The sequence below is a fragment of the Gymnodraco acuticeps genome, unplaced genomic scaffold (genome assembly GCF_902827175.1).
Source record: "Gymnodraco acuticeps unplaced genomic scaffold, fGymAcu1.1, whole genome shotgun sequence".
Lineage (NCBI taxonomy): Eukaryota > Metazoa > Chordata > Actinopteri > Perciformes > Bathydraconidae > Gymnodraco > Gymnodraco acuticeps.
Window position 1 is genome coordinate 1,706,966 of NW_022990358.1, and position 21,215 is coordinate 1,728,180.

Consider the following 21,215-nt stretch of genomic DNA (forward strand, 5'->3'; position numbering starts at 1 on the left):
CTTTTAGGGCTTTACCGAATAGTTTGAAGCCTCATTCATAATGATGACGTTTAAATTCTAAAACACAATTTTGGTGCATTATTTAATTTTAAACCCAATATTGCTGCACAGTTAAGAGATAAGATTAGGCTACATTAATATTATTCAAAACTATAATTTTTGGATAACATTTCAGTGGTGTCTGCTTAATCTTATGATCCCAACCTTAAAGGAAACAACCTCAAAATGTATTGAATATAGAATATTATAATTTCCAAAAATCAAAACAACTAGTAAATGAAATATTTTCGGTCAAAAACGGTCTGCTCTCCAGCTTGTCATACACAAAGGTTACCCTCAAGATCTTCATTAAAAGAAAGTTGATTTATTGAAAAGACTAACTCATTCAATTTTAGGAATATTTTAAGGGTTATAACGTCACAAAACCTTATGTAAGGCCATCAATGCTTCATTTAAAAAACCTTAACAGAAAATGTAAAAGTGATACAAAGGTGATGTTCGGTACAGCCCGACCTTTATATTAAGTTTGCAAGGAAAGGGATGTAGTGAAGAACTTGTTGACAATTTAACTGACATTTATTACATTCTAACCGCATAAAAAAAGAAATACAAAGTTGTATTTACAATGTATTCAATCACAACACACTCAATCCCACGATTTGTTCACAGGGCAGGCTCAAACTGTCTCATATGCATAATCTGATTAAACATTAGGTAGGCCAGATGTTGTTAGACGATGATGAGTCTTTCCACTCTTTATCAGTTCGGTATAAACCTTCCTTGTTTTGTTGGTACAGATAGTGGGGCCTGATCAAATGCTGATCAAGAGGGTAACTACTACTCCAAATTCAGATCTTCTGTCATGACCTTGTTGCTCCCATGACAAAAAGGATAATATGACTCGTCTTGATGAAAGGCAGGACAGCTTTTTATAGGATTTATTTTGAGTCAGGGCATGTGTATGAGTGTGTTGGCAGGGTAGACTCAGCTCAGGATGCTTCCTCTCATGTGTCCACTGTCACTCAGGCCGTGCTCTATGAGTTTAATGTCCTCCAAGTCATCTTTGATGACACTGATCAAATGACTCAACCCGTCCTGCTGCTGCTTTAAGTGCTGAGAGGGACAGACAAGAAAGAAATGTTACCATTTATGCCCAACAGGAAAAATAAAACACTTTTGCTTTACTTGGGAACTGTGCTTTCAGAGGTCTGGATTCCACAGTTACAGGGCAAAGACGTTAAAACAAGATGCATTTTGTAAACTGCCGACTCACTTGTTTGATTTCCCTGAGGAGGTCTGCATCAACACTGTATCGCTCTTCTGATCTCACAGCTCCAAAGTGATTCTGCATCCTGATCTGAGACATTAATTCATTCAACCGACCCTGGAAGAGAAAACAACACAAATACTGTAAAATCTCCACCAAAGACTTTGTCCCAAGCGTTGGATTGACAAGCCAAAAATACAACTTGATGAAGCTTAAAAGGCAACATGTGTTGTTTATCCCAAGGATGGCCAACAACTCATTACCGCTAATGGTGTCACATTATGCGTTGGCAAAGGCAGTAAAGAGTAATAATGCTCGCTAGCAAACATGGATCGTAAATAATTGGACAGCGTTCTGGGGAAAACCTGGTCTGATTAAGAGAGACGGCATTCATCCTACTTTGGAAGGTGCAAATCTCATTTCGGCAAACATTTCAGGGCTTTGTGGACTTAATCCATGACAAACTGGAGTTGAGACCAGGAGGCGGAGTCGCAGTCTTACACGCTTCTCTGCGCTCTCTCCTAGGCAGTCATCCATAGGAATCCCGAACCCAATAAAATACCCAATATTAGCGGTGTGTGTGTCTGCCCAAGGACAAGTTAAGGTAAAACCTAATAGAGGTGTCATACATAATAACCTAATAAAAGTAAATGTAACAACTACTACAGTGCAACAAAACAGGAAGATTAAATGTGGTCTCTTAAACATAAGATCTCTAGCATCTAAAGCAATATTGGTAAATGATTTAATATCAGATTATAATATTGATATATGATGTCTCACTGAAACTTGGTTGAGACATGAAGAATATGTCAGCATAAATGAGGCCACTCCATCCAGCCATATCGATACTCATATTGCCCGAGGCACGGGCCGAGGAGGTGGAGTTGCAGCAATCTTTGACTCAAGTTTACTTATCAATACTAAACCAAAATTAAATTATACCTCCTTTGAAAGTCTCGTTTTTAGTCTTACGCATCCGACCTGGAAAACTTTGCAGCCAATCTTATTTGTTACAGTGTACCGTGCACCAGGTCCTTATTCAGAATTCTTATCTGAATTCTCTGAGTTTTTATCAACTTTGGTACTTAAAACAGATAAAGTAATTATCGTAGGTGACTTTAATATTCATGTTGACGATGATAAAAATAGCCTTACTGTTGTATTTAACTCTATATTAGATTCTGTTGGTTTTTGTCAGAGTGTAAATAAACCAACCCACTGCTATAATCACACTCTCGACCTTGTTCTGACTTATGGTATTGAAATTGAGCAACTATTAGTCGAACCGCATAATCCTGCTTTATCCGACCATTTCTTAGTAACTTTTGAAGTACTGTTACGAGACTACAAAGCATTAGTCAAAAGCTCCTGCAGCAGAAACCTATCTGTTAGTGCTATAGCCACATTTAAGGAAGAGATTCCACCAATACTTAACTCGATAGCATGTCTGCATGTAAGGGAGGAAACTTATACAAAATGTACACCACCCCAAATTGATCATGTTGTTGATAGTGCTACAGATGCGCTGCGAATAAAATTAGACTCTGTTGCTCCTTTGAAAAAGAAGAAAATAAAAAAACATAGATTAGCTCCATGGCATAATGCCGAAACCCGCAAAATAAAGCAAAAGTCGAGACAACTTGAAAGGATATGGCGTTCCACTAAACTTGAAGAATCTCGTTTAATTTTGCATATTACTCTCAATGAATATAAGAAAGCACTGCGTAAAGCGAGAGCAGCCTACTACTCTTCATTAATAGATGAGAATAAGAATAATGCAAGATTTCTTTTCAGCACTGTAGCCAGGCTGACAGAAAGCCACAGCTCGATTGAGCCTTCTATTCCCATAGCACTCAGTAGTAATGATTTTATGTGCTTTTTTAGCGATAAAATTGTTACTCTTAGAAACAAATGTAATGACCTCTTGCCTTTGACCAGTATAGTGTTATCAACAGCTCCCGGAAACGTAAGTTTTAATATTACACTAGATAGTAAACTTGAATGCTTTTCAGCCATAAACCTTGAACAATTAAATTCAATGATTCTCTCTTCTAAACCATCAACGTGTATGTTAGACCCAATTCCAACTAAGCTGTTGAAGGAAGTTTTTCCATTAATTAGCACTTATTTATTAAATATTATGAATATGTCTTTATTATCAGAATATGTTCCACAATCATTCAAAGTAGCAGTGATAAAACCGCTTCTTAAAAAGCACAACCTCGATCCAGAGGTTTTAGCCAATTATAGACCTATTTCCAATCTTCCGTTCCTCTCAAAAATTCTTGCGGTCGCAAAACAGTTGTGTGATTACTTAAAAAACAATGATTTATTTGAAGCTTTTCAGTCTGGCTTTAGAACACATCATAGCACAGAGACAGCTCTGGTTAAAGTCACAAATGACATTCTAATAGCCTCTGACAAGGGACGTGTCTCTATTCTTGTTTTGCTCGATCTCAGTGCTGCATTTGATACCATCGACCATGATATCTTATTGCAAAGACTAGAGCACTTAGTTGGCATACAGGGAACTGCTTTAGACTGGTTTAGGTCCTATCTATCTGAACGCTCTCAGTTTGTACGTGTCAATGATGAATCTTCCACGCAAACCAAAGTTAGCCATGGGAGTGCCACAGGGCTCAGTGCTCGGACCTATTTTGTTCACATTATATATGCTTCCGTTAGGCAATATTATAAGGAATCATTCTGTACATTTTCATTGTTATGCGGATGATACTCAACTATATTTATCAATCAAGCCTGATGAAATTAATCATCTAAATAAAATTCAAGACTGCCGTAAGGACTTAAAAACGTGGATGACCTTAAACTTTTTGATGTTAAACACGACCAAAACTGAAGTTATTGTACTTGGCCCGAAGAATCTACGAAACAAATTATCTAAGGATATACTAACTATGGATGGCATTAATTTGGCCTCCAGTGAGACTGTAAGGAATCTTGGTGTTATATTTGATCAGGATTTATCCTTTAACGCCCACATAAAATCAATTTCAAGGACCGCCTACTTCCATCTACGTAACATTGCAAAATTAGGCATATCTTGCCTCAAAACGATGCAGAGAAACTAGTCCATGCATTTGTTACTTCAAGGCTGGATTATTGTAACTCTTTATTATCAGGGTGTACCAAGAAGTCAGTCAAGTCGCTTCAGCTGATTCAAAATGCTGCAGCTCGTGTACTAACCAGAGTTAGGAAAAGGGACCACATTACTCCTGTTCTTGCTGCCTTACACTGGCTCCCTATAGAACACAGGATAGAATTTAAAATTCTTCTTCTCGCCTACAAAGCCCTTAATGGGCAGGCGCCATCTTACCTTAAAGAACTCATTATACCCTACTGTCCTACTAGGGCATTGTGTTCCAAGAATGCAGGGTTGTTGGTTGTTCCTAGAGTCTCTAAAAGTACAATGGGAGCCAGAGCCTTTTCTTATCAAGCTCCACATTTGTGGAATCAGCTTCCAGTTTGTGTTCGGGTGGCAGACACCCTATCCGTTTTTAAGAGTGCGCTTAAGACCTTCCTTTTTGATAAAGCTTATAGTTAGGGCTGATTAGATTCAGCCCCTAGTTTTGCTGATATAGGCTTAGTTTGTCGGGGGACATCTTACTTCTTCCTTCTCTCTGTCTATACCTGTGTACTCTCATGTTCCGATTAACCCAGCTTCCCCAAATGTCTTTCTTTTTGGTGTCTATATACGCCGGGATCCGGAGTCATGGATGATCCTGCGCTCCTGTGTCCTGGATCGCGAGCCCTGGATCTTGAGTCGTGGCTGTGGTCCTGGATCATAGGTCCTGGATGGATATCCTCGTGGATTCATCTTCCTATTATACACACATGCATTTCCAAATATTTGGACTACCTATGTTGCAAATGTATTATCTTTTCAATTTACACACGGCATCTATTGCACGTCTGTCCGTCCTGGGAGAGGGATCCCTCCTCTGTTGCTCTCCCTGAGGTTTCTCCCATTTTCCCCTTTAAACTGTGGGTTTTCTTCGGAAGTTTTTCCTTGTACGATGTGAGGGTCTAAGGACAGAGGGTGTCGTATTGTCATACTGATATTTTGTACAAATTGTAAAGTCTACTGAGACAAATGTAACATTTGTGATATTGGGCTATATAAATAAACATTGATTGATTGATTGATTGATTGATTGATGGATGTTAACAATGCAGGTTTCAAACTTAAAACAAAAAAACCCTGCATTTTGGGGAGCAACATTGAATGTAACCACTTTAGTTCGTTGAAACCTTCACAGGACACCTTAAATAATAAATAAAAATAAATAATTGCAATGTAACCAGATAGCGAAAATAATACCAATAAAAACTGTTTTATTTCCTGAATAACTTATAAGTTATCTACCAACTTACAGGATATTGAATTAATTGTTGAAAACCAATTTGTTTTGGTAATATATCATTTTCAAACAGAGTAAACCCTTGTTATCCTGATTTACATTCTAATAAGAGCTCGATGGATGGAAAAATGTCCACGGTCAGCATGCATGTATAACTTGTTTGGTTTAGGCCAGGGGCGGTTCTAGGGGGGCGGGGGCAACAGGGGCCATTGCCCCCGTAACACCGACCAGGGACCCCCGTGGCACCGCTCCAAAAAAAAGGTTACAATATTACAATTTATTGGAACTAAATCAAATCAGAGACCCGGATGTACAATGGAGATTAAACTGTTCATTACCTCATATAAAATCAAATACTGTTTATGTTTTTTAATTAAATTGTCACTTAAAGTTACTAAAACAAATACTCTAAATGAAAAAAACCACTGAAACAAAGGACTGTAACTTAAATGTACTAAAACAAATACCTTTACAAAAACAAATACCAATTACTGTATTTTATGTTTATTTTACACAATAACTTTATACTGTCTTTGTAACCCGCTTTTATTGTGCCCCTCTCATGAAATAACTGGCCCCAGCCTGACCCCCCTAGTCAAATTGGTCTAGAAGCGGCACTGGTTTAGGCACCCTTACCTTGAACTGCGTGGGCGCATTCAGCTCAGACTGAATGGTATCCAGTTGAACTCTGAGATGCTCCTCGTCCACTTGGATAGCATAGCCACTTTTTCTCTGGATCTCCTGTTTGATCAGCACCTGGCAGGAAAACAGGGATGGGAGGGAGGAGTGATCAATATCAAAGAAAATATTGGACACACAGACAGTGCCTGGGCATTCAAACTCTAAGTGGGGACAAGTCTTTTATCACAGACCTTGTCAATAACCAACAAAATGTGGCTGAACAAAGAGAGCAGCTACCTGCAGCACCCTGTGAGAGAGATCCATCAGCTTCCTCTTGTACTGCGCAATCTTGGCCACTGTTGTCGCCTGGTTCTTCTGCAGTTCACTAATGTCACCGGAAATAATCTGTAGTCCATGTGTGGGTGTTTTTGTGGAGAGTATTTGTGTGGGAAAAAGGAAGGGAGGTAAATTATTAACATTTTTGACATTTCTCTACCGATAACATTTTTAATAGAAAACAATTTAGCTCAACAACAAACTATGTTCAGTTTTTCAACTCAGTCCTACACACAGTTTCCCTCAACAAATAGTGAGTGGCGAGTTCCCTTTGCCACTATAATATTAATGAAGCTTGTTAATAAAAGGTCCTTTCATGCAAGAAATGGAGGCCGAAGTTCTCTAAAATAGGGAAAAAGACACAAAAAGAGCTTCACATTGATACACAAAAGTAAACACTTGTGGCTGTATTTATAATATTTATTTTGGCTATAAACAACCTGTTGGCAGCATTTATTGGACATCTGTGTACTCTGTCCTTGACACCACAAACTCTGGTTCAAAATACCTTTGTTGATTATCAGAAGGCACTGTGCCCATGTCCAGCGAGTCTTTCTTTGACATTTGGAGAGCTAAAACAGACAGCAGTGTTTTCACTTACATCCACTCTGGTCTGGTGCTGTTTGGTCATCTGCTCCTGGAACTGCAGCCTGCGAAGGAGCTCCTTGAAACCCACCATGGGCACTGGTATTAGTCTGGACATATTTTTGTATTAAATTAAATGAAAACATGCATTTGTACATAATGTTACTTCATGTCTTTTTTTTAGCAGAAAAGCAACAGGCAGAAAAGCAACAGGCAGAAAAGCGGTGCATAATGGACAATGTTCAAGCATGTCAGAGCCATCCATTATTATTTTGTTGAAATAATGAGTGACATGTGGAAACACTTTTAAATCTCTTGAGAAAAAAGGGCTGTTTAATTGAACTTTGATTCAATATATATAGGAAGTCTAGGCAGCAGCTGCAAACACCCAAATCTGAAAAAATGTATAACACTAACCTCATAAAATATGAAGCTCTGATTTGGTTGTGTGAAGCTTCTTTTAAATGAAAATGTGCATCCAATTAGGATAAACGCGTAAAACGAGTAGCTCTTTATTGCATAGGTGGTGCAGGGAGTTAAGAAAATAATTGATTAAGAGCAGGAGAAAAAAGATTCAAACAGGACGCGCTGGAGAGGGGGCGGGGCTTATAACCATGTAAATACTGTGGTGGGAACCAACTACGACAAAATGAACCTATTTTATTGTGATTTAATTGTAATACACGCTTCAAAATGATTCCGAAGTAACTAAATACTGATAACGGTTAGTAAAAACCAAGCTGTCTAGTCAGGATTCACAGTATTGCACTTTATTTATTGTCTTGGTTGATTCTGTTGGCTTATATTTGATCAATAAAGGTATTTATATTGTTTTTCCCTTTTGAAACAGATGTTCAGTTATGCTAAAGTCTTTGATTGCACTTCAAGTCTAAAGCTTACGTTTTAATTGTTTGGCACTGACTTTTCCTCATTGATGTTTTACTTAGTTATGTTTTACTCTCCTTTTCATGTGTATTGATGTTACATCACTGCTAGTGCTACCTAAAACAGAAAGTGAATTTTTATACTGAGAAACTGTGCCTTGAATATTTTATTTTATTTAGCAAGAGAGTGCACTTTACTTGGCGAAGAAACCAGTGTTAACGTTTGTTGTAGGGTGTAGGCCTACCTACTTGAACACTGAGGAAGCCATATCAAAATTCCTGTTGAATTGTTCATTCAGGGATTCATTGCAGAATTAAAACCAGTTTGAAATGGTATTTTGGTCTGTTACTCCTTTTTATTTTAGTTTTTGTTACCTTGGTTGTACTGTTAAGTAACTTGAAAAATAACCATAATAACTGACATGAAAAAATATCGTGATAAATATCGTCTATCGTGATACTGCTTGAAAAATATCGTGATATTATATTTTTCAATATCGCCCACCGCTCAAGTTGGAATGGGGCTTGAGAGAATTATATACAATCTTAGCTCTGATTTAGCTAGCATTTAAGCAGTTGGTACAGTAAGTGTTAACCAGGAAGGTCAAATGCAAGTATGTTGGTTGAATTTAAGGCCCCGGCCACACGAGGACGATAACGGTCGTTTCCGTTACCGTTCTATGTCATATAGACCATTCGGCCACACTAGGACGACAGAATACGGCACTAAACGACTACGGTAACGATAACGGGTCCCAAGGTGGATAGACCGGCATACGCAACGCTCTGGGGGTCCAACGGCTCCGTGTGTACGCCCTATACCATCATTTTCTGATAATGATGAGGCAATAGCCCCGCCTCTCCCCACCTCTGCTGCGCACCCCCGCATCAAAGTAAACTGCACACTGAATTCAGATTATTTATCTTTCTCTCGACATGGACATAAACGCGAGTGAAGTCTAATCTGACAGGACGGAGACACGCAGCTCTGCTCACCTGCAGCTCCTCCCGCTGTGATGCAGCGGTGAACGGAGCAAAACACACACTTCAAGTCAGATCATCACCCTTAGCTATTTTAATTTCCTCTCAAACTACCTAAACTAGTTATAAATATGTTTATTTTTTACTGTCGGCCGGGTCACTGACTGGATCAGCTGCTGCATGAGACAGACACTGGCGCTGTCCGAAGAGAGGGAGGAAAAAGAGAGGCTCCGTGTATTTTATTATTACATTATATAGAGTCGTTATTCATTTGTTTTAAAGCTCAATAAATAACAAAGAAGACCTTTGACCGGCACTTTTATAATTTTGTCCGGAAGATTTCAACTTTAATACACGTTGACTGGCGAAAAACTCTGCCCGGTTTCCTCGGCCCTGTTAGAAATTAAAATCAATGTTTTGATAGCATAATGTACCTTAAACATACCGTCAGTTTAAATGCTGTTTTATACTGAAAAACCAGAAGTTCTTGTGCACAACCAGTTGTTAAGCTTTTATTCTGAAAATCCTTCATGACGACATCCGGGACTACCGCCCATTAGTATCATTAAAGTGGCTATTGACGCCGTTAACATGTATTACATATAAAGTTATGAAAGAGATAAGGAGGAGAAAAGGCATGTGGAAGTAAGCAATGAATGTAAAATGTCGAAATCCTCTGTTTAACGCGATATCGGACACAGACGAACGAGGGGGGAAGTCCCTTACGTCACTACAGCTCACAGAGAGGAGGAGCGAGCAAGCGGGAAGGACGAATGCTTGTAAGCTCTCTTCTGCACGGCCAGCACCTGGGAGAGGAAGCTGCAGACTTTCTCTCCTGTCGAACAATATCCTGTTTGTGACTTTACCGCGCCTTTTTTATTAATTAAAGTACCAATTTTGAACCTCCAGAGACTCCATTTAGTCTCCTTTTTAAGCTTCTCTTTCCTGGACGCTGAGAATAAGAACACAGTTAACAGCCCCCACCGCGGAGAATAAACAGAAGGGCAACAATTACAACTTTGCTGCTTTTGTGGAGGAAGTTACAGCGCCACGTACAGGCTCGGCATATGTACTGCAGCTTCTCCAGCGGTTGGAGCTAAACGGAGCTGTCTCGTGTGGACAGAAACTTTCCGGTGTCTATTGCGTGTGGACGGAAGCCTTTTTTGCAATTGCGATTGCGTATGCGTTTTACCGTTATCGTCCTCGTGTGGCCGGGGCCTAAAATTCAGTAACTAGAGAATATTGAGGATCTACTCCCCATCATCACATTGTTCATAAACCCCCTTTGTTCACTTACTTGTCTGGCTCAGGGTTGTCCACCTTAGCCTGCTCCCAAATGATGGGGTCCACTCCTAGTTAGAGGAGACAACATCCTCATAAGTAAATAACTTCTAATCACCAACAAACTAATTAAAATCATCAAGATGATGACACAACTATGCATTTACCTGCAGGTGCATTCTGCAGCAGCTGTTTGAGCTGAGCTGGAGACAGCTCTGTGCGCGTCCCAGACATGGCCACTCCGATCGATGCGAGCTGGGCCTTGATGTTGCCCTGCTCCAGATAACTGAAGAGTGTGGTGGCAGGGATCCGCTTGGAGGTGCCATTAGGAGAACGCTCCACCACGTAAATGATCACCTCAGTCCTAGGGCAAAGGACACACAAACATTTAAATTACATTTTTTACATTTATAGAATTTATTACACCTAAAATTCTTGCTTTGGTTTAGGACCAAAACACATTTCTGATCCTTTGCTACATTATGAACCATCCAGAACGGTCTGCTTTCTGTTCGCAGAGTCAAAACTAAACATGTACAATCAGCGTTTTTTTTTACACCCCATCTATTGGGAATAAAATACCAGAAAACTTCACGTCTGCTGCAACTCTCAATTCTTTAAATCAAGGCAGAAGACGTGTTTGTTTGCTAAAGTGTTGCTTATTTGTAAGCACTTTAAATCGCTTTGTCGTTGAAATGTTGAACATAAATACAATTACATTTCCTTGTCTTCCAAGTGTGTAATAGTACTGAATGACATATTATAGTTACTTACTGGTCATTGGGCAGGGCTTTGACACCATCCACATTGACAGTGAGAGACTGGTTGCTTCCCAGGACTTTGTGAAGAGTCTCCACCAGCTGCTGCTGCTGCGCTCGCACATCAGCTTCCTTTTTATTGAGAAGTAAGGCCACTAAACCGTCCTCATCCTTACTCACTGGGACACAGCTATAGCCCACCGCCTAGGAAACAAATCACAGAAATACCATTTGATGAAGTTCAAAAGAACCTAAAGTACACTTTTATGAACTATCGGTCATTACCTTGAACCTGCAGAATGGGTTCTCCTGCGTGAAGTCGACAGGTTGGTTGTTGTTGCTGTAGTAGCCCTTCCCAGTTCCCCAGTAAGCCTGTAACTGGTTCCATTTGGCTAAGATGGTGTCACGTTCGTCTCCTAACAAGGTGGGGGCTGACAGAGCAGTGACCTGCTGATACAGCTGGGTGGTCTGAGCCTGAGCCTGCTGCTGGGCCTGCTGCTGGGCCGGCTGACCGAACAAGCCTCCTGGTAGGGGGCAGGTGAGGTCAAATATCACGTCAGATTGTGTAGTCCTTTACATTTCCGGAAACATCTTTATGGTCTTATATTAACAGGGCAATACTACAAAAGTCCCCAAAAATGTCACAACTTAATAAACAGTATTTTCTGTGTGCTTCAACTGCACATTTGTATTGATGACGATAATAATGCTGATTTCTGTAAACATGTGATTGTTGTCGCCCTCTGCAGGGATAAGAGGTAAACCGTTTGTAGAGTTGTAATGGAAGTCTGTGTGTGTGACCCTGCTGAGAAAATAATTATAGGTTGGATTTTGAAATGGTTTGAATTCCCTGTTTCTTTTGCCGCTCAAACGTACTTCAATGTGATTATCGTCAGTGACGAGCCGACTATTAAATGTGCTTTTCATTTCATTTTCATGATAATACTGCCTAAGAAACTGATAATTAACTAACCGAGAAGCAATTTCAGATATAAGCTTGAATTTTCTGTATTGACAACGGCTGTCCTTGAGATCCAGGTCTTACCTGTCTGCTGCTGAGTGGGCTGGATATTAAAACCTCCAAACCCTCCCAGGGTTGTTGTTCCTAATCCAGTTCCAAATCCTGTTGCCCCAGCAGGAGCCGCGGTACCAAGCCCAGAGGAGAACCCAAAACCTTTGTTCTGTGTGTTACCAAACAGGCCTCCTAAAACAGAACAAAGTATCAACAGTGAGAACAAATATCCTATGTTTTTTGTTACTGGAAATTTGTTTTTTTAAACGCTGTATGCACGCAACTTGTATTTCCTTGACATAAACATACACAAAGAAAAGCAATAAGAGTTACACTGCTGACCTGTGGTGTTGGCAGGAGTACTAAAGCTAAAAGTGGATCCTGGTGCAGGTGCAGTTGCTGCAGCTGCCCCAAAGCCACCAAACGTACCTGAAATGTTAAGCAAATCATGCCAATTGAGATGGAGGAGGTGATACAAAAAGGGTTGAAAGATAGATAAATGGAGTAAATAAAAAAGAATGAAATAGCTGACTGACATATAGGGAGCTTAAAGTCATGACAGAGCTTTGAAGATTAACAGAAAGGGACACTGATTTTTTCCCCATTTAGCATTGCTTATCTTTTTTTACAGAGAAGGTGAAAATGTACTAGATTTGCAAAGAAATCAAAAGGTGAGTGCATGATACAACATTTTGTCTCCTCATGCAAATGGAAACTACGATGCATGACACTTTGAGACAAAGCCACAAGTGAGATGAAAAATCACTGCACCACACAGATGTGAAAATGGATGAAAATGTGTTTACAGACAGACTGTACTGATTCATTAAATCACAAAGGTCATCTACCTGTGCTAGCCAGGCTATTACCAAAATTGAAAACAGTGCCAGTGGTGGTTGCTGTACCAAAGCACCCCACATTAACGCTGACTGCTGCTGGGTTGGCATTTAAACCAAACCCCCCAAAACTAAACCCACCAGCCGTGGTGTTTCCAGCTCCCAGCCCCCCAAATCCTGCAGCCAGCGGAGGCAGGCAGCGAGAAAGAGAGAATGACATGAAGGAGTTAAAAGGACAAAAGGTCAGGCCTCGTATGGGACTACATATATTGTAAACACAGTCTTCAGGTATCTTAAAACCATGGCTTTGTTTATAACACCTGTATCTTACCAGTGTTGGTGGAGCCAAAACTGAATCCTGTGGCTGGTGCAGCAGCAGCGGTGGGGGCTGCCCCAAAACCAGGAGCTGTAAGAGCTAAAAGAAAAAAGCAGACACAAGAACGGCAGTGAGTTAAACTGGCAGACAGAGGTTTGGATATAACCAGGGCTGTGTGATAACTACCAATAGTTATCACAAGAAGAGATCATTTTCTCTGTTTTCATATCGATGTTGTTTGATCATAATGATTCCAAATCCACATGTTGCTAAACGACATGCCACGATTACGGAGTGATTTTTTATAGAAAGATGGAAAGGACTAAAAGGGAGTTTAAATTAAATAATGTTGAAAATGTACTGCATTTCATTTTGAGATACATAAATTGGATGCAATTAAATATTTCCTTATGTATTTTAGACTGGCAATGTGTACCTACCTATGTAAGGTGAACTTATAAATAACTAGTGGTGCACGATAATTATCGGTCCGATATTAGGAATTATGACGTCATCCCGATAAACCCGATAAAAGTATTAATAGCCCCGATAATATACAATATATTTTTTGGGTAAAAAAAAGTTAAAAATACTGCGGTGTGGGTGGATTGGGATGAGGGGCGCTTGTTTTTCACTCGGCTCCTCCCGTTTTGCCAGTACTGTGGTATTAGTGGTTTAGGAAGAGGGGAACTTTTCACAAATCCACAAACTCATGCCTGGCTGTGACGTAAATGGTGTGCGGCCGTGAAGCCAGGACAGTAAACAAACATGTCGCCGGTAGTATGGGACTATTTCAAAGTTTCAGAGTTAGATAGTTCGCTTGCTATTTGTATTAACAAATGCAATGCAGAAGTTCCATGAGGAGGGAAAAAGGCAACGAGCTATAATACTTCCAACCTGATTAGTCACCTGAAACATCGCCATCGCTACGATGGTGTGTTAAAAGCGTACGAAGACGCCTGCGCTGCTAAACTAGCGGCGAATCCAAAGCCAGCTGCAAAGGCACCGGGGCTTTTACCTATCGACGAGGCCTTTGAAAAAGGCAAGAAGTTTGCCAGAGACGACCCCAGGGCTAAAACGATCTCTAACTTCATTTTGCTCACTACTAGTCTTTTTTTACCACCAGGTGTGCAAAAACTACAGGTACATTTAATATATATATTATATTATTATCGGTTATCGGTATCGGTCTTGAGAAGCAGGAAGTTATCGGTATCGGTTTCAAAAAAACCAATATCGTGCATCCCTATAAATAACCCATATTTATTTTACATTTTGATATGCTTGTTATTTGCATTGGTTACTGTTTTTATTATATGTTATAATTTGTTTTCAATTATTATTTACTTTCATGTTTGAAGAATACAACTTTATATATTGTAACCCTTTGTAAAGGAAGCTGTTTCACTATATCAAATTACTTTTGGAAATAAAAGACAATGTGAGAAATAACTAATTAAAGAATATATTAAAAAGATAACAGTAATAATGTAATACTAATAACATCATTAAATCCAATACAAACTATGTTTATAATTGAGTTCTTAGTGGATATTTGTGTAATGCTGGAGTACATTATGTTGAGGTAATTCTACTATTCTGCCCCTCAGATGTAAATGCCATAGACAAAATATTAGTAATAAATACAAGTCTATCACCACTGCCTACTAATAGCTCAATCATAACAATGTTTTTAAAGTGATACCTCTCCTACAGTGTCAAAGTAAACTGAACATTATTATGCATGTAGAGGCAGCATTGTTGTATTGAATACGCATTAAATGTACCTAATGAAGTGGCAGGTGGGTGTATAAGTTGCTGTTCCTACGAATCTGGATGAGACAGACCTAGTCGATCTCTTCAATACAACTGCCCAACAACACAGCCGAGTAGCTTTGATTATTGGGGCTCAGATGAGGAGAGGTACCCTCTTTAGTGACCATCGGATCTATGGACTTACTGCCAAATCCGAATGAGGCGGCGGCGGCGGCTGCTGAGCCAAAGCCAAATGTTGCAGTTGATGCTGTAGTTTTGGCACCAAATGAAAACCCGGACGTGCCTTCACATGAACATAGAGAGTGCTATGAGTGTTGAGTGTCGTGACAGTTACATTAGCGTACAGCTACAACGGATTTCAATAGCTAATAGAGGTGGGAGAAGTGATCAGATATTGTACTTAAGTAAAAGTAGAAATACTAGAGTGTAGGAATACTCTGTTACAAGTAAAAGTCCAGGGTTTCAGTCGAATAGTCCATTTAGCTTAGGAACCTTCCTAACGGAGTGAAATGACCCGGAAGTCCCTCAGTGGCAGCCATGATAAGTGCCGTTCGAATTCTCTAGATAGATGATAGGAAAGGAGGTTTCAAACTTCCTTTATAACCTCCTTTAGCTTAGGAACTACTGGACCTCCCTAACCGAAAGGAGAGGAGAAAATGCTGCCCCACGATGCCTTGCGGCCGCAGCATTTGCCGTCACACAACAGTCGGCCGTTCACGGAAACAACCGATTATGACCGAGAAATTATATCATGAAAGTTACGGTGCTTATTAAGCATTTTTAAACGTATGTGGTAAGTTGCCAAAGTGCTTTGTTTTGAACGTTCATCAGTATTATAATCAAAAAGAGAAATATGAACGTTAGTTTTTACTGAAATGATCAAATAAAGTCAACATCTCACAGTCTTTACTGAGCTGTGTGGGGTTTGTTCAACTTTTAAAAGATGTTTGAATGGTGATATACACAGTGATAGATGTTAAGGACTAACGTTTATAATAAATACATTTGTATTGATTTTAAGATATTTTCATACAATCATACGTATTGGGATCATTTGTATTAATGTGGACCGGAGGGAGAGGGCGACGAGCATAAGTTTCACTTTCCTTTTTTATTTAAATTCCAACTTTGGTCATGAAGAATATGTTTCTCTGTTGTTCATAAAGCAACAGCATCAAAGCACGGTGCAGTCTCTAGATGAGTTTACAGTAGTCCCTCGTTCTTATTAAACATCCATGTTGTAGTCCGCTGTATAGAAAACTGTAGTTTCCCCACAGCAGCAGACGCACATTTATGACGTCCGCTGGCGCATCATAAACACGTCGGATAGTGAAAGTGCAGTTGGATTCTCTAAAGTACCGCAGTCTCTTCTCCTAAAATTTGCATCATTTGTATAATGGGGTAGCTTGTGAATTTACTCCAGGTGTAAATAAAGTTTTGTTTTGTGTTGTGTTGATTACATTTCACATCATTAATCCAAATCTGGTAACACTGCACTACGCTCTGCATCAGCCAAACGACTCGCTGCGCCCTCGCTGCGAGGGGGACCCAAGTTCCCATCGGCGAAAACACGTGGGTTTGCTGTCCTGGCTCCAAGATGGTGGAATGAGCTCCCCATTGACATCAGGACGGCAGATAGCTTGCACATCTTCCGGCGCAAACTGAAAACTCATCTCTTTCGACTCCACTTCGAGCGTTAGAACGATTAACGAAGCACTTTTATACTAATAAAGGACTGGCTTACCTAAAGCCAGTTGAGTAGCACTTGAAATGTTTGGCTCTATGAAACCTGATGTACTTATATGATTCTGTTTTCTTCAAGGTTGTGTCTTCCTGGTCGAATGTACTTATTGTAAGTCGCTTTGGATAAAAGCGTCAGCTAAATGCAATGTAATGTAACTACGGTAACTAAAAGGTATTAACCTTAAAAATGTATTTGTTCCTAAGGCCATAAAATGCTACCTTCACAAAAACTGCTATAAAAATATGATATATTAATATTTATTTCCACTTTCAAAGAGTCAGTCTTTTAAAACTAATCCAGCCTGACATACACATATGAAAAAATGAATTATATTTTGGGGATTTTAACCCTTTAAATGCCAGTTTGTTGAAAAAAACTCCAGTTTTTTTATTGAAAAAAAACTAAAAAAAATTTCAAAAAATACATTTCAAGGAATATTTGATTATTGTTATTATTAGGTCCCTAGATTGGTCAATGATAGGCAGCAAAATTAATTTGAATGCATTGTTATTTGTTTTGCAGCGTCAGATTTAAACAAAAACTCACACTCGTGTTCCTAAAGCCAGAAAATGCCACCTTCACAAAAGTTGCTATAAAAATATGATATATTCATATTTGTTCCCACTTTCAAAGAGTCAGTCTTTTAAAACTACTCCAGCCTGACTAAAATGAATAATACAAGATCATTTTGAACCAGAAAAACATTTATTTTACAAAGATGAACATTGAATGAACACTGTGAGAGTCCAGCTCAGGTGGAGCAGGGGCTGCAAATGGACAGACTGTGGTCCTTGCATATGAATTTCACACATTTGCAGCAGGTGCTGCAAACTCTTCTGTCCATGCAAAAGTGGCACTGCCTCCCGCTCTTCCGTTCACTGATGAGAGAGGGGCCTGCAGCAGCACCCTGCAGATCTGACACCATTGTTGCAGCGGCTGATGAGCGGGGAAGGCGCCCTCTCTTCTTGATGTGTGGGGTCACCAGCATTTCTCCCACCTCTTCAATGAAGAGCCTCCTCCTGTATGGTTTTTGCTGCTGCCAGGATGGCTCGATTGATGTCCACAGGACGTAGGCATTGTAATGGGAAATGTCAACCAGGTTGTGGAAGAGGGCAAGTGGCCAGCGATTTGTTCTCCTCCTGCAGGAGTAGGTGGCAACAACCTAACAAAAACAATTTGAATAAATGATTCCAAGCATTTTCTCTCATGATGCAAATATTAATTATTTTATAGGAAAATGCTCATTTGAAAGAAACTTACATATATTTCAGACAAGAATATAAGAGTAAGAATACATGTGCCTACCTTATCAAGGTTGTCGACACCTCCTTTGCATCGGTTGTAGTCTTTGATTATGACTGGCTTTCTCTTCATTTCGTCGCTTACGTCTGGACTGCGGTGTTTCGTGCTTAGAAGCAGCACATTCCTGCCACGTCGAGGGATGTAAGAGACCAGTGTGTGGGTCTTCGTAAAGGCAAAGGTGGAGGAGAGGATCGCCTAGGGGAAGCTCAGGCTTGTTTCAGCGAATTGTGCAAACCAGGGCCAGTTTTCTCCTGAGCAGCTCCTCAGCCAGTGTGAAGGACGTGAACAAATTGTCACAGGTAATGATGTGTCCCTGGAGCCCCTCTGTCATCTCCAGGACCACCCTCATCCCCTGGTTGATTTCAGAAGGACTGCCAGCTGCTTTGCCTGTATACACCTGCAGTCTCCAGGCGTATGAGGATTTTACATCACAGTTTGCCCAAATCTTTATACCGTATTTGGCCGGCTTTTTTGGCATATACTGCTTGAAGCTGCACCTGCCTCTGAATGGGATGAGCTGTTCATCCACGCAGACGTCGCTGAATGGGCTGAACAGCATCGGCAGGCGGTGCGTCCACATATCCCAGACTTTGCGGAAAGCAGCCAGCTTGTCATCATGGCGCCGCAATCGGGATAGCTTGTCGTCGAACCGCAGTGTTCGGCTGATTTGGTGAAACCTCCTGTGGGACATCGTGGCTCGGAAAATGCTCCGTCCCGATTTCTCACTCCAGAGGCTGAGGGTCGATTCATTTTTTGACCTGTAAACACCGGCCAAAATGAGCAGCCCCACGTAAGCCTGCAGTTCCTCTGTGTCCATATCTCGCCACTCTGCAATTGACCGTCTCCCATGCAGGTTTGTCATGGACACAATATGCTGCAGGATGTCATCTGTCATCAGCAGTGCAAAGCTGGATGCCGGGTCACTGATTCGGGGGACAGCATAGTGTTGGTCCCGGGGTCAAACTTCTGGCTGCTGGGACGTAGCGGAGCGTCTCAGTGTTTGTGGGAGACCAAAACACTTTACCATTTTTTGAAGTCCATCCCGCAGCTGCTTCCTCCATCTCCCCTCCGCTCTCAGTTTCAGATGAGTCTGAGTTGGACTCTAGCTGGTCTGTTCCCACCTCTGAGGCGTCCGCCATGGACTCTGAGGCCTCTTCTGTGTCAGCCTCAGAGTCCACGGAGGAGGATGAGGAGCCATCCTCGCAATGAGAGTGCATGATGATGTCCAGAGCTTCCTGTGTGCTGTAATGCCTTGCCATCTCCAAAAAGACTACTCCTGCACTGATAGTAATACTTATAACCATGGCTGCAGTGCACCTGTATAAACAACCTGAGCGAGAACCAAAACTTTGTTTTGCGAGAACCAAAACAAAGTTTTGGTTCTCGCAACTCATTGTTTTTATTATTGAATTAGATTATTATGCAGTGTGGCCTTCTAAGAGAAAAGTATTTTGAAGTTGGACACGCACACACACGCACACACACACCATTATACAACATCAAAAGTGACACACACATAATTTCAGTAGCAAGTGACCCTTGCAGAAAACAGTAACAAGTGTGACATTTTGCTGCAGGCTTCAAAGGGTTAAAATTATCGCCATCTTGTAGACAAATGTAAAAATTGAAAATTGAAAGCTAGAAGTTCAAAATGAAATCTTAACATAAAGGAAATCAAGAGTTTATGATAAGATAAATGTGGGGTCAAAAAAAGCATTTTCAATGGTTTTCAATGGGGCATTTTTTGCCGCTAGGAACTAATGTGTCGGTTTTTGTGTAGCTTAGCCATTTTAGGCTAATTTAAAAAACTGATACGACAATTCAATATACAACTAAAAAAGAATATCCTCTGGCAAGTTTGAGCAATATTCATTCAACACAGCCAAAATGGCATGAACATGAAAACCTGAATGGCTGAAAAATGGCCCCAGGGACTCTTAATGGTTAAATAAACGTAGTGGAGTAATAGTACACTATTTACCTCTGAATTGTAGTGGGGTAGAAGTACAAAGTAGCAAAACATTGAAGCACTGAAGTACACGTTTCTCAAAATTGCATTTAAAGTACTTGAGTAAATGTACTTAGTTACTTTACACCACTGCAAACTAGAAGCTCATATTTTAACGTTGACATGAGTAAACTTGAGGATTGTTCATTAGCCAAAACAGCTAACGTTAGCTAAGGGCTAGCTACAACATAACGGGACACATGCAGTGAGGTTGGGTAGCAAAAGAGAGCCGTTTACTTGAAAGAGTTAAACTATTCCCAAATCTGGTTAAAAAGACATATGCAGGTCTCAGATAGAGAAAGCATATCGCATTATTTATTTTGTCGGCCGGTAAAATATCCAACTCTCATGACTGTTGACAGAAACTTGCGCTGTCAGTTGACCGTTTATTAGTGTAATTGATCGTGAATGTACACCAAAATAACACTATTTAGACACTATGTAAGTAGCATCTTTCTTTGCAGCATTATTAAACTACTCCCACGTTTATTAAACTTACTTGCTGCAGGGTTAGCCGCTGCGCCGCCAAAACTGAACGCCATGTTGTCTTCTTCTTCGTCTTCGCAGTTCTTCTTCTGCTTCTTTAGCGGCGGTTGACATCCGGTCTAGAGGCGCTTTAGCGCCATCGTCTGATAAGGCGTGTTACGACCTACATGTTGTTTTCCATGCTTGTTTTACAATCGACTCCTATTATAAATCTCATTTTCCAGATCAGCTACCATAGCACCGTATCATATATATTAAAACATTGTATTAACATTGTATTAACCATGGCCTATCAGTAATCATATTAATGTCAATTCAGGTATCCACAATTCCCACGGATTATTCCTAATAATTTCTCTCTGCATCCCATGGGGGCATATGCCTATGCCCCTATTACTGTATTACACATAACTAAGTGCTCCACTGACTCCTATTGCAGGCATCACTGACTCAAGCATGTCTGGTGTAATCATTTTCAGTGCCCCAACCATAACCTTGTTCCCCTCTATCTCGAACCCATGACCTACCTACCTGCTAACTTTGACACTCTTTTGAATTTGATGTGTTTTCCTCCTTTCTCCCTCTCTCCTATACCTTTATTGTCACATTAAACCTCCAAAGCCCTCTTGGCCAATGT

General features: G+C 40.3%; 2 protein-coding genes across 3 annotated transcripts; both read right to left on the bottom strand.

Moving 5' to 3' along the window:
• Positions 1–557: 557 nt before the first annotated feature.
• LOC117551257 (nucleoporin p54-like) lies at positions 558–20,714 on the bottom strand. 2 transcript variants are annotated; one of them, XM_034224057.1, is made up of 14 exons: positions 20,592–20,714; positions 13,278–13,361; positions 13,088–13,123; positions 12,453–12,539; positions 12,144–12,302; positions 11,384–11,622; positions 11,115–11,302; positions 10,508–10,704; positions 10,357–10,411; positions 7,211–7,304; positions 6,571–6,678; positions 6,289–6,408; positions 1,274–1,384; positions 558–1,113 (listed from the first exon to the last, which is right to left on the bottom strand). In XM_034224057.1, exons 1-14 carry the CDS (start codon positions 20,632–20,634, stop codon positions 985–987), a joined length of 1,650 nt encoding a protein of 549 aa, XP_034079948.1. In that variant the 5' UTR covers positions 20,635–20,714; the 3' UTR covers positions 558–984. The 2 variants fall into 2 exon arrangements, with proteins under 2 accessions (XP_034079948.1, XP_034079949.1); XM_034224058.1 differs by lacking the exon at positions 13,088–13,123 and having other exon boundaries at positions 907–1,113.
• LOC117551258 (piggyBac transposable element-derived protein 4-like) lies at positions 17,469–20,585 on the bottom strand. Its single transcript, XM_034224059.1, has 2 exons — positions 18,088–20,585; positions 17,469–17,944 (listed from the first exon to the last, which is right to left on the bottom strand). Exon 1 carries the CDS (start codon positions 18,977–18,979, stop codon positions 18,302–18,304), a length of 678 nt encoding a protein of 225 aa, XP_034079950.1. The 5' UTR covers positions 18,980–20,585; the 3' UTR covers positions 17,469–17,944; positions 18,088–18,301.
• Positions 20,715–21,215: the final 501 nt, after the last annotated feature.